General features: G+C 43.2%; 1 protein-coding gene across 1 annotated transcript in view; it reads right to left on the bottom strand.

Moving 5' to 3' along the window:
- LOC124721323 (elongation of very long chain fatty acids protein-like) overlaps positions 1–14,470 on the bottom strand; it is a 225,713-nt gene that overhangs the window by 26,681 nt on the left and 184,562 nt on the right. Inside the window, exons 5-6 of the mRNA XM_047246235.1 lie at positions 14,237–14,293; positions 5,170–5,275 (exon numbers count right to left, since the gene is read on the bottom strand). Coding sequence (XP_047102191.1) covers positions 5,170–5,275; positions 14,237–14,293 — 163 coding nt within the window. The remainder of the gene's footprint in view (positions 1–5,169; positions 5,276–14,236; positions 14,294–14,470) is intronic.

The raw sequence follows: 14,470 nt of genomic DNA, 5'->3' as shown, positions 1-14,470 counted from the left end.
TGTGGAACATATTTCATTAATAATCGCGCCTCGAAACTGAGCTTTATACGGTTGAGTTGCGGATACAGAATGGAAAGGCTTACGCGTATGATTGCCATTCATCCTGATTTTGCCAGACTGGCGCGGTATTTTGATACGGATGTAAGTCCGTAGGCGTTTGTATCGTTAAATGTCCGACATTTTCGCACTGTCGCCATCATGGGAACGACTCTCAGAAATACTACTTAAAAATACCTGATTCGATACTTTAATGTTCATTGCTAAGTGTTACGGCAATTATTTTGTACCGAGAACTATCTAAATGTGTTTTCGTAGAACAATTTCCGTGTTGATAGACTGTAGATGTTAGCGACATGATTGTTTTGATTTTACAGTATGGCGCAGGAAGTATACTCAAGGGTTTAACTCAGTAGCCTCCTAATTACTTATATTGATACTTTCGTGAAATTACTAGAGTAAACAAGATTTTTCTTTGAAAACGAGACCGTAGTCTCAAGGATTTAACTAAATACCCCTTCTAATTAATTGCTTATATTTATATTTTCGTGAAATTGTCGGAGTAAACCAGTTTCTCTTCTACGAGGCTGCAGCAGGCTTCGGCGCTCGGGTTATTGGCTGCTAAAGAATTCTTTACCTGCGTTGGAGAGACGCGTCTGCTTCGGTTAAATTTAGAAGTAACAATACACTCACGGAAACGATGTTATAAGTCGTTTGTTTTCTGCCAGCAGTATGATATTAAGTTCGAGGGAATGGTAGGAGAAAAATAAAGGTTCAACGTCCCGTGAACGTCGTGGTCAAGGACGGATCACGAGCTCCGAGTAATTTAAGGACGGCGAAGGAAATTGGCCGAGCCCTTTCCTCAAATTTACCTGCAGGGATTCAGGGAAATCACGGAAAACTTAAATCAGGATGGCCAAACTGGGATCTGAATCGTAGCCCTCCCGTACGCGAGTCCAGTGTGCTGCGCCACCTCGCTCGGTATAGTAACTTCGAATAAATGTTAATACGATGGTGTAGAGGGAATATCGTTTACATTTCGTTTGACTAGTGGAGAACATTCGTCCAGTGCTTGTGTTTAATCACCTGGTTAATTTTTAAATAGGGTCATGTGCAACTTTACTTATTGCTAGTTTGTTTCGTCGAGCACTTCGTCAAGTGTCTGGTGCGATCGTGGATTGATGGTAGGATTGTTTCCAGTATTTGAACTTAACATTACCTCTTGCTGTATGTTTCGTTGGTGCGGCACTAAAATCGAACCAAGGGTCAGATCCCATGTTAAAACATAATTCAACCAAAACGGTCCAGTCACAATACGACCACCACCTATGTGTGACGTCAACGTGCAATAATCATTTACAGCGGGCCGCGGTGGTCTAGCGGTTCTAGGCGCTCAGTACGGAACCGCGCGACTGCTACGATCGCAGGTTCGAATCCTGCCTCGGGCATGGATGTGTGTGATGTCCTTAGGTTAGTTAGGTTTAAGTAGTTCTAAGTTCTAGGGGACGGATGACCTCAGCAGTTAAGTCCCATAGTGCTCAGAGCCATTTGAACCAATCATTTACAGATGGAAGGTGGCAGCACTAGCAGTGGAGGGTACATTAAGATCGTCGCGGTGACGCGGACACACAAATGCGGAACGGAGCGATTTATTTTACGTCTAAAGGGGCATCGGCACTGGCTTTCGGGTCAAGGGTGGAAGAATTTCCAAAACGACTAAATTTGTTAAGTGTTCGCTTGCTCTCGTAGTTGAAGTATACCGTGAAAGCCAAAACAGCGTTAACCAAGACCGGCGCTGAGGCAACTGTGATGCACCACGAGCCATAGAAGACAGGGGTGAACGAGGGCTGTGGAGATCTGTACGGGCGAATAGACTTGCAACTGTTAAACTGATCGCCCAGATGAACGCAGGGACTACCAGCAGTGTCTCCTTAACGACCGTTTGATGTGCATGGGCCTCTGGAGCAGGTGCCTGATTAATGCACCCAAATAACTGTGTTCATCGACGACGAAAGCTGAAATTTGCACACCAGTACCGCAACTGGATGTCCACTGAGCGGCGACAGGTGACTTTTTCATATGAATCACGTTTTACGCCCCATCGGCGTGTACGTCGTGAAAAGTCTGGAAGTACACTACTGGCCATTAAAATTGCTACACCACGAAGATGACGTGCTACAGATACGAAATTTAACCGACAGGAAGCAGATGCTGTGATATGCAAATGATTAGCTTTTCAGAGCATTCACACAAGGTTGGCGCCGGTGGCGACACCTACAACGTGCTGACATGACGAAAGTTTCCAACCGATTTCTCATTCACAAACAGCAGTTGACCGGCGTTGCCTGGTGAAACGTTGTGTGATGCCTCGTGTGAGGAGGAGAAATGCGTACCATCACGTTTCCGACTTTGATAAAGGTCGGATTGTAGCCTATCGCGATTGCGGTTTATCGTATCGCGACATTGCTGCTCGCGTTGGTCGAGATCCAATGACTGTTAGCGGAATATGGAATCGGTGGGTTTAGGAGGGTAATACGGAACGCCGTGCTGGATCCCAACGGCCTCTTATCACTAGCAGTCGAGAAGACAGGCATCTTATCCGCATGGCTGTAGCGGATCGTGCAGCCACGTCTCGATCCCTGAGTCAACAGATGGGGACATTTGCAAGACAACAACCACCTGCACGAACATTTCGACGATGTTTGAAGCAGCATGGACTATCAGCTCTGAGATCATGGCTGCGGTTAACCTCGACGCTGCATCACAGACAGGAGCGCTGCGATGGTGTACTCAACGACGAACCTGTGTGCACGAATGGCAAAACGTCATTTTTTCGGATGAATCCAGGTTCTGTTTACAGCATCATGATGGTCGCATCCGTGTTTGGCGACATCTCGGTGAACGCACATTGGAAGTGGCTATTCGTCATCGCCATACTGGCGTATCACCTGGCGTGATGGTATGGGGTGCTATTGGTTACACGTCACCCCTTGTTCGCATTGACGGCACTTTGAACAGAGGACGTTACATTTCAGGTGTTTTACGACCCGTGGCTCTACCCATTATTCGATCCCTGCGAAACCCTACATTTCAGCAGGATAATGCACGATCGCATGTTGCAGGTCCTGTACAGGCCTTTCTGGATACAGAAAATGTTCGACTGCTGCCCTGGCCAGCACATTCTCCAGATCTTTCACCAATTGAAAACGTCTGGTCAATGGTGGCCGAGCAACTGGCTCACAATACGCCAGTCACTCCTCTTGATGAAATGTGGTATCGTGTTGAAGCTGCATGGGCAGCTATTCCTGTACACGCCATCCTAGCTCTGTTGGCTCAATGCCCAGGCCTATCAAGTTATTACGGCCAGAGGTGATTTCTCAGGATCTATGCACCCAAACTGCGTGAAAATGTAGTCACATGTCAGTTCTAGTATAATATATCTATCCAATGAATACCCGTTGATCATCTGCATTTCTTCGTGGTGTAGCTATTTTTATGGCCGGTAGTGTAACGTGTTCCAGGCAAGGAGGAGGGAGCGTTATGGTCTATGGAATATTTTCGGGGCATTCCTTGAATGATCTCGTCAGTCTGGAAGGCACAATGGAGCAAACTGAAATGCATCTGTCTTTGGGGACCATATCCACCGCTACATACAGTTTGTTTTTTCTCGGCACGGTGGCACCTACCAGCACGATAATGCACATATGCCAGCTCACAGCGTACGTGCAATTACCGAAGAGCACCACTATGAGTTTAACCGTACTTTCCTTACCATCAAACGCCGCGGCCGCCGCCTCCCCCGCCCCTCCCCGCCCCTCTCCCCCCCCTCTCCCCCCCCCCCCCCCCATGAGTTTAAACCCAATAGACAATCAGTGTGACCATCTCTATCGGCATGTTCGCGCCATGGATCCTCAACCGAGAATCCTAGCCACTGCACTGAAGCCGGTATGGCTCCCCATCCCTGTCGGTGCGTTTCGGAACCTTATTGATACCCTTCCCGGACGTCTCGCGGCGGTCCGCGCAGCAAAAGTTGGTTGTTGTAGCTTTTGACAGGTAGTCGCGTTAATATGATTCGATAATGTATAATTTACTGTCTGATCAGCACTTCCACCATTAACACGGCAAGCTTAACAAATGAGAAAAGACTTCCAGTTTAATGACTACCTTATTTGTTGATTAATGGGCAATTACAATCTTCACACCAGTTTAAACTTCGCATCTGAGTAGAAGCCAGTGTAGTTTTCGTAGGTCTATGTTAGTATGGACCAGCACCACCGACGGGGAGATGCTGAAGACACAGTTAAGAACTGTCTGGTACGTGTTACAGCAGTTGCTCTGTTGCACTTCTCCGAGTCTGTCTGTTCACTCAGTGCCCGGTGTGGGTATTTCCTCGGGTGAATATTTTGTGCCATTACACATCCTCAATGAGGGCACCGGTCAACCAGCACTACCCTTTGGAAGCGGTTTCTGTAGTGGACTGACCCGACAGCCAATCCACTATGACTTGTAGCCGAATAGCACGCGTTTAAACGCACGCAGGCTGGCGTGAGGTCTGAAACAGGATACGTAATGACTGCTAAAAAGAAAAGTACGTAGCTGCTGGAATACTTAACTTTAATCCATAATTGGTGTACATCGCTCTTGTTGATACAGTATTATCATCTCAATATAACTTGGTGATGGCGCCTTGCTAAGTCGTAGCAATTGACTTAGCTGAAGGCTATGCTAACTATCGTCTCGGCAAATGAGAGCGTATTTGTCAGTGTGGCGTCGCTAGGAAAGTCGGCTGTACAACTGGGGCGAGTGCCAGTACGTCTGTCTAGACCTGCCGTGTGGTGGCGCTCGGTCTGCGATCACTGACAGTGGCGACACGGGGTCCGACGTATACTACCGGACCGCGGCAGATTTAAAAGCTACCACCTAGCAAGTGTGGTGTCTGGCGGTGACACCACAGTTTCCTTAGCAGTTGTGCGCACGGTATCGAATTTGTGTTTAAATCAGTTTCTTTTAAGGCTTACTGTAGCTCTTCCGGCGGACATGTGTTGGAGTGTAAAGGCCAACAGGAAAGAGGTTGTGCGGGAGCCTTAAGGCGAGCCTGTCGTAAGAGCACGCGCTGCTAGCTGACGCGCCGCGCCGCTTGCGTAACCGCCGCCGAAGGCCGCGCCAACTCACCTGGTGTGAACTTGACTCCGAACCACACGCTCATCGGCATCACACCGTGGTGGATGACGTGCAGGTTCGTGATCTGCTCGTTCTTCTTCCGCAAGATGAAGAACAGCTGTAACAGCAAGAGGGGTCCACATTTAGTCACCACATACTATTAATTATGTCACATACACGAGGTGTCCCTATTAACAATAGTCAGGCGCATTTTCTCTAACGTTTCGGCAGATATTTGCAATTTAGTTTCTACAATTCGTAGATAGTGTCAGCCTAAACAAATACTGCTCATCGAGTCGTTCATGCGGCGCCCAGTGGCGACGGAAAGCGTCGGTTTGTTTCCCGTTACAAACAAAATGATTTTAAAGTGGAATATTTCGTGTCAATTCGATGGAGTGGACCGTCTCCGATATTCGTTTTATCGATATGTTTTAACAAGGACAGTAAAACAACCAGTACACCAGCGGCGACTGAACAGGGCTGCTGCGTTGCGGTAGCAGTCGGCGCGGGCCTGGGCGATCGTTGCTGATTCTGGTTATTGTGTTTTACTGTCCTTGGTAGTAAATATCGATAAAAATAATATCGGAATAGACTAATTTGGGTCCACTATCGAATGGACAACTAAAATTCCACTTTAAAGTCATTTTGTTTGTAGCGAGTAACAAACCGACGCTTTCTGTCGACACTGGGTACGTAATGATTAATATTTATTTGGGCTGACTGGTTCAAATGGCTCTGAGCACTATGGGACTTAACATCTGTGGTCATAAGTCCCCTAGAACTTAGAACTACTTAAACCTAACTAACCGAAGGACATCACACACATCCACGCCCGAGGCAGGTTTCGAACCTGCGACGTAGCGGTCGCGCGGTTCCAGACTGACGCGCCCAGAACCGCTCGGCCACTCCGGCCGGCGAAATAAATACACTGAAATAAAAATTAGTCTCCTCCAGGAGACATGGCACTAGTACCGTGTAACAGCCTTTAGCCTCAATGAGTGTTTGTTTACTTATCCGTTTACTTATTTACATGTCAAGTTCCGTAGGACCCAACTGAGGAGCAAATCTCCAAGGTTATGGAATGTATCGGTACATGAAATTACAACATAAAAATAATAGATAAAAATAAAACGCTTATGGAACCAAAAAAGTCAAGCGACAAGTTTGAGTAAACGCAATCAACAATACAACATGAATCGACTTAAATTTTTAAGGAACTCTTCGACAGAAGAGGAGGAGTGACCCATGAGGAAACTCTTGAGTTTCGATTTGAAAGTGCATGCATTACTACTACGATTTTTGAATTCTTGTGGTAGCTTATTAAAGATGGATGCAGCAGTATACTGCACACTTTCCTGCGCAAGAATTAAGGAAGTCCGATCCAAATGCAAGTTTGATTTCTGCCAAGTATTAACTGAGTGAAAGCAGCTTATTCTTGGTAAGAAGCTTACATTGTTAAAAAGAAATTACAGTAAGGAATGTGTATTGAGAGGCCAGAGTCAAAATACTCAGACTCCTGATCAGGGTCGACAAGAGGTTTGTGAACTTACTCCACTTATTGCCCGAAACGCCCGTTACTGAGCCAAAAATATCCTTTTAGAATGGGAAGAGTTACACCAAAATATAATACCATACAACATAAGAGAATGAAGATAAGCAAAGTAGACTAATTTTCGTGTCTAACCATTACGTGTCGAAGTATCACTCACTTTCGATACCGTTCGAATAGTAAAAATGACAGTATTAAGTCTTTGGAACGTGGGCTTTCCACTACAGTTTACTATCTAAACACCTATAAATTTGAACTGTTCAGTTTCACTGATCATATGCCCACTCTGCGAAATTAAAACGTCGGGTTTTGTTGAATTGTGTGTTATAAACGGTAAAAACTGAGTCTTATTATGATTTAGTGTTCGTTCTCTCTCTACAAGCCATGAAGTTATTTGAAACCGAGCCAATGTTGCATACAACATCCGATACTACCAAGCTAGTATAATTAGCAAACTGAAATATTTTAGAGGTACATATAATATTAGAGGGCATATCGTTTATATAAATAAGGGGCACACCCCATTTGACAGTACCCCACTCAGACCCCACATAACCATTCTCAACACTGAATAATGACCTTTTGCTGTCTGTTGCTGTTGTAAGAGGTAAACCAAATGTGAGCTACTGCCCCTATTCTGTAATGGTCCAACTTCTGGAGCAAATTTTGTTATCAACACACAAACGCCTTAATTAAATTAAAAAATATGCCTAGCGTTCTAAACCTTCTGTTTAACCCACCCAGTACCTCACAGAGGAAAGACAATATAGAATTTTCAGTTGTTAAACGACTTCTAAAGCCGAACTGAGTGCCACAGACGTTTCTTCAGGTGTGAAGCAACTCTTATGATTAGATCCCATGTTGCTGTTGTGGCTTCAGTCTGAAGACTGATTTTATGCAGCACTCAATGCTACTATATCCTGTGCAGGTTGCTTCGTCTCCGAGCAACTACTGCAGCCTACAACCATCTGAATCTGCACATTGTATTCGCCTCTTGGTCTCCCTCTACGCCTTTTAATCCCTACACTTCCCTGCAGTATTAGATTGGTGATCTTTTGATGTCTCAGAAAGTGCTCTATCAATAGTTCTCTTCTTATAGTCAGGTTGTACCAATAAATCTCTCTTCTCCCAAATTCTATTCAGTACCTCCTCATTAGCTCCGTGATCTACCCATCTAACTTTCAGTATTCTTCTGTAGCACCACATTTCAAAAGCTTCTATTGCCTTCTTGTCTAAACTGTTTATCATCCACGTTTCATTTCCATACATCGCTATACTCCAGGCAAATGCCTTCCAAAAAATACTTCTTAAGACTTAAACCTACATTCGATGTCAGCAGATTTCTCTTTTTCAGAAACCCTTTTCTTACCATTACCGGTCTACATTTTATATCCCCTCTACTTCGACTATCATCAGTTATTTTACTGCCCAAATGGAAAAACTGTTTTACGTTTCTAGTTTCATAATTTCCTCAGAATCACCTAATTTATTTCGACTACATTCCATCATCACTGCAAGTACTTTTTGTCTCTGACATAATTACGTCATCAGCGAACTTCAAAGTTTTTATTTTTTCTCCCTCAATTGTATTTCCCACTTCGAATTTTTCTTTGGTTTCATTTACTGCTTGTTCAATGTACATATTGAGTAAGTTCTCAACCACTGCTCCCCTTTCATGCACCTCGTCTTTTAACTGCTGTCTAGTTTCTGCACAAGTTGTAAATAGCCTTTAGCTCCCTGTATTTTACCCTTGCTACCTTCAAAATTTCAAAGAGTATTCCAGTCAAAAATGTTGAAATTTTTTTCTCTCTGTCTACAAATGCTATAAACGTAAGATAGTCTTTCCTTAACCTACCTTCTAAGATAAGTCGTAGGGTCAGTATTACCTCGCTTGTTCCACATTCCCCGGAATCCTAACTGATCTTCCCAGAGGTCGGCTCCTACTAGTTTTCCTATTCTTCTAACACGAATTCCTTATTCGTGTGTGTTTTGCAACGATGAATTATTAAGCTCATAGTTCGGTAATATTCGTTCCTGTCCGCACCTGGTTTCCTTGGAATTGGAGTTACAGACCCCACAGAGCGACCAAATTGCAGTGAGGTTGATTGCTACATTTCATCTGCTGTTTCAGGCAGTCTCAGTCATTTTCAGTGGGGTTAAGATCGGGTAATTTAGGGAGCCACTCGAGAGGGATAACTGACGGTTCGTTAAATCAGGGACGCATACATGTAATCCTGTAAACACGGTAGTTGATATGCTGGAAAAGTGGAGTGTCCACAAAACACTCGTCATGAAAATGAAGACAGGGCTATACTTCACCAGCGATAATGCTGAATTTAAAGATTCCGGTTCGTATTCATCCCTTGTATCAGCTGAAGAAAGATAGAAAATTGTGACTTATCAATTAGACGCTTCCACTTAGCTATAGGGATGGGAAAAACCGACCGGCTAAAACAGACATATTTTAGATCTAAATAACGGGTATTTTTCGGTGTTTGTTTGGCCTCTGTTATAAAAGGTGTTTTTTATTTTTACTACTAAGAGGGGGAAAACCGAAATATAAATGACGCATAGCAGCAAGACTGAAATTTTTAGTTTTTAAATAAACCTTTTTTTAAGAAACGAGTAATCTTCATTCGTGAAATTTCCATTGTTTTGAAACATGGCGTTATTATTGAAAACGGGAAAATCTATCAGTATTATTAAAATAACAATGGCGACAGAAACGTGCAACAAACACAAGGCACGAGAATTGGTATAACATTGTTGAGAGAATTTACTTATTACCATGTGGCATGGCCTTGGATGGTACACTTTTACATGCAGTGTGCGAGACTTGACCCTGTGTGGTCTATATGGTAGTTTCACACTGTCGTCCTCTGACAGTTGTATTACAGAATGGCACTGATCCTAGTCTGGAAGTATTTTATGAAAAGCAGTACCAATGTAGTATAACGCTGAGTTTCCCTTGAAAGATTAAGAACTGGAGGAGCCACAACAAACTTGCGACATCATGTAAGGTGAAAACTTATAACTGAACAATTCACTCAGTGTTTACAATAAAAGCCAAGTAGCTGGTATGTTGCCTGGGTCTAAGCAATATGTAATATGCTTTTTACCTGCTTGCAGCTTTTTATCTGCCTAATCCTAAAAATAGACCTCTTCAGTCTCAGTTTTCACCGTTTAACGCTGACTATTCCTAATGCCCAAGTAGTGGTATAATCCCAGATTAAAACAAGTTTTGAGCGAAGTTTCAAAAAATGAGAATCAGTAGGAGAATGGCGATTTTTGGAGAACTCAACCACTTATCACTTTCCGAGAAAACCGGCGAACGATGGACAGAGAAGTTCTCTTTTTATTTGCCTTTTAATGTAGTATTTTGACTGTATTTTGAAACAGACAATATTTTTCAGTCTTTGTTCGATTTCTACATTTATTGTAAGAAATAATGATAATAGGAAACCGAAAATCTTACTTCAGGACCCGTTTATTTTGAACGGTTTTAACACTAATGTTAAACTGGCGTTGAAAAACTGCTAACCGAAAACCGGTTACGTCAGCGATAACCGCCATACCAAGGTAGCTACTCCCCAGTTTCCGTATTTGGTCCATTGAATACTTACAGCTGTATGTGCCACTGTTAGAAATGGCATTGTGCATCTGACTACAAATGTCCAACACATACAGCTCTCTTCACGATGTTCACTCGGAAACTGCTTGAGATGGACCTGCAGTTAGTGATTAAGGGAATCCTGTCGGGTTTGAAACCCACTGTCATTGGCAAGGCATGAGACTCGTCTCCGGCCCCTGTCAGTTAGGATTCTTTTTGCCACCACTGCTCGTACACAGAGTAACATGGCTGCACGTGGTGGGCCATTTCTAGTAGAGACGCGTTGATACACCAACAGATCGAGAAATGTCATTCACGGTGTGGTCATGAGCACCTCCAAACACGATAGTTCCTTTCAGCTATTCTGTCACGTCGACCCATCTTATGCTCTGATATGCATAACCTGCTGGCGTATACACAGCACTGCAACGTCCAGAACTGTTTAATCGACAGGGAGGCCTCAAACAGTTTAGTAGACCCTAAGTCACCTTTATTTTGTTTAACCACAAATCGCTATGAAAAGCGCGATATTACCACCACCACCACCACCACCACCACCACCACCACCACCAAAGAAATTCTATCATGCTTCATAGATTGAAGAGAGCTCGGATCGCGTTCATGGGCAAACTGCGTTTGGTAGAGAGCAGAAGACAAGACTGCCTTAATCACATTACGTGTCTGCATTTATCGCTAGTTGAGATATATTGCGCTCCTTTCACCACTGTAATCTTATCTTTTCATTTGCCAGCTCCACAGGTGATCCACTATGAATGTGTTTATGAAGTTCGTCATACTGTTTCCATTGATACTATGTTCCCCAGAAGTACATAAATCTAGATCGATAATTTCGTAGCAATAGCGTCCGCATTGTAGACAACAATCATAAAGTTCCACCTGCCCCCATCATAACTTAGACGTGATCATAAGTGCAGCCCTAGGTCAGATAGTCGGCGCACCCGGCTATGACGATGTGCTCATTGCTGAAATGTCACACTTAGTGGACTCTATGGACCCGCAGTACATTCGTGTGTTTTGTTGACTTGTGTTGGTGCCGCCGTATTAGATGCAGTAGTTTTGCATACCCCTGGCAGAGTTGTCACTGTAATGGTAGATGCACTCACTATGTGGGCCCACACAATCAACTTTGTTGAAAATTCCACAGTGCAGTGGATTTACTACAGTATCAACTGTATTAGGGAAGTACAACACTTACAGACGTTACAGTAAAGGAAATTAGACGACGCCAGGCCGTATCAGACTTCCTCAAGCCAACAGACTAATTACTTACCTATAATGCGACTTATTCAATGTTGTACGCAGGTGTAAATTTGATTATAAATGTGAAGCCTTGTGCTACACGCATTTCATCGCGGGGTGTCCGTGGCTGAAGTTTCTAAGTTAGCGGTATTTTTACCAGTAAAATCCATTTTTCAATAATAGATAAGAGAAAATAAAATGGTGACAGAGGACGATGTATTACTGTGAAAACATTTGTAAGCTCTGAATTATGGTTTCATCAGATTTATGGATGGATCCTGTTGCTGTATTTATAGAACTAACTACTGAAGAGCTATATGCGATAACTTCGGTGTATTTACCACTTTCTTCACTATTATTGTAAGAAGTCCAACCCGTACTGCGTTTTAAAGTTAATGCTACCCAAAACATTGGGACGACAATGTCCCTTCCGATATGACAATGCTTTTATTCAGATGGCTAGCAGTATAATATTTGTCGACACGTCTGAAGTAATACGTCTTCTTGTGTCGACAACAGCCAGGTTTGAATAGCGTCAAGTCATCACAGTTTATATGGCAAACAAGGGCCCGATATAATAGGGACCGTTGGTTTGGAAGTGTGTGAAGTTATGTTGAGCAGCATTAAAATTTTTGTTTACATCCGTCCCAGAAGTGGTATGACTGTTCTGAATGCCACAGCTGACCCTCGTCTCCTTAGACGGCTGTTGGTATTTTGCCAGACACCTGAAGTTAAACCAACAATAGACCAACAGATACGTGTTTTCTGAAGCTCTAACATCGCTCGACACGTAATTCAATACTGTTAGTGATGCTACGTCTTACGAGATGGCGATAAGCAGGTATTACAGAACAAGAACGGGATTCCAGTAATGTAACTCCTGGAGCCGTTGAAATATACGCCCATGGGATTAGTATTGGTGTAGGGAGACAGTAACAGACAGTGGCAGTGTTTAATTACCAATGATACATGTGGTTTTGGCTCCTCACACACGAGTAGAGGTGGCGCTTTGCCAGATAACGCTGTCTACTCAGCTGTAATTATCCATAACTGCTGACACTTAATAGGAACTGAAAATTTACCTGTAAGGTTAGAACTATCTATTATGGGTATTGCTGAACGCCGTGACTGTATATTAAATTGCTTCTATAGGTAGCTGCGAATAGACACTTATGAAATATATCGTCCAGGTGACCTATTTTCACTCACGGAAATAATATTAAATATATATTGATTTGTGACTAATACGACTTAGCTTGAAACTGAAGAGCAGTTACCGCTACCCTAACAGAACAATCAGCGTTGGTATACGCTTTGAAGTCTCTCTGGACAGGATTGTAGAACTGAGCCATCATCTCTGCTGCCAAGGCAGTGCGTTTGGAAGTTGACCCAGAACGGGTAGAAAACCGGAATGGTGGCTCGCTTCCTTCCCAGAGGCGGTCTGGAAATTACAACCCGGAAAAACTGGCCGCTTGCCGTCGCAGAGAACTCGCGTAAGGCAGGCATATTGTTAAGTACTTCTGGAACTGCAGCCTAAGACAACACACGCTGAATTGCAGTCTTACAACATTCAGTATTCAATTCCCTCCTAAACACTTCATGTGATCCATATTTTAGAGGAATTTACGTTCGGCAATTTGTGTGGCCCATCAGATCAACTCAACACTGGTCTTCACGGTAACTGCCACTGTAACAGACTAAGTGCCCTAACAACACGCCTGTGTTGAAGCCAAAATTAGAAACCAGTCTTACGACAGTACATATATTCGCAATTTTACTGGGAGGGAGGGGTAGCATTAATCTATGAAAGCTTATTATTTATTAAAAAATTACCTACATCTACATATATACTCCGCTAGCCACCAAGCGGTGAGTGGCAGAGGGCACAATTCGAGTCAAAGTCATATTTCCCCCTCTGTTCCACTCGCGAATCGTTATAGTTAAGGAGCGAATGTATACATTACGATTAGTCTATCGAGGAATGCCGCAAACCTCGGCCGAACTCATCCAGAGGTGGTCACCAATCTCTTGCATATTACGCATCAAAAGAGGAGTACACTACACTATGGGGCGAGCAGCAACGTGACTAACATATTCGTGAGCAGTTTAATTCGAGACACTTATCCACTGGTGTGCAGCAGTCCAAATTCTTCAGGGTACGGTAATAACTTGTTAACTACTGAAATGCTTCCCTTTGTAGGTCGTTCTGGTTTCTTCCCGTTCCACTCGCGCATAAGGCTTGGGAAGAGTGGCTGCTTAGAAGCCTCTTTGCGCGCTCTAATCAGTCTCAACTTGTCTCGGTGGTCTCTAAAGTAGTGACACGTGGGGAGCAGTAATATGGAAACTAGAAATTCAACAGGACTCTGCTTTATTCTGTATCATAACTTTTGTGCTGAATTTGCTCAACAATGTATTTACTTTGCTTTCCCATCACACATAATAAACAGTTAAGAGTTGTGATATTTTAACAAGGAAACCAGTGAAACTTAGGGTAGCAGGTTACAATTTTTTTTAAGACCTCCAGTAAATTTTACTGTTTGAAAATATACTGCTGTATGTGAGAGGGCGGGGGTGGTGGTGCAAATCAATGGAAATATTTTATTACTACTAAGTTCTTAAAATATTTTAAACGGCTAGTGCCTTTTTTAACTTTTTCTTACCGTGTCAATAAACTCCGTGTACTTCGAGAAGTAGTACCACCAGCAAGCGCGAGCCATCTGTAGGAAAAAATATTGAAACTTATTCAGCATTGTTCTATTTATTGTGTACACTAAACTATAAATTAACGTTACATTTCTTAAAACTAACAGTTTTAGCTATAACGGACAGGCCAAGCTGTTTGATTCTGGCATATGGAGACAATTCTACGGAAGTTGTTAAATATTTGTTTCTTC

Source organism: Schistocerca piceifrons, chromosome X, assembly GCF_021461385.2.
Source record: "Schistocerca piceifrons isolate TAMUIC-IGC-003096 chromosome X, iqSchPice1.1, whole genome shotgun sequence".
NCBI lineage: Eukaryota > Metazoa > Arthropoda > Insecta > Orthoptera > Acrididae > Schistocerca > Schistocerca piceifrons.
This window is presented reverse-complemented; position numbering and strand designations above follow the sequence as displayed.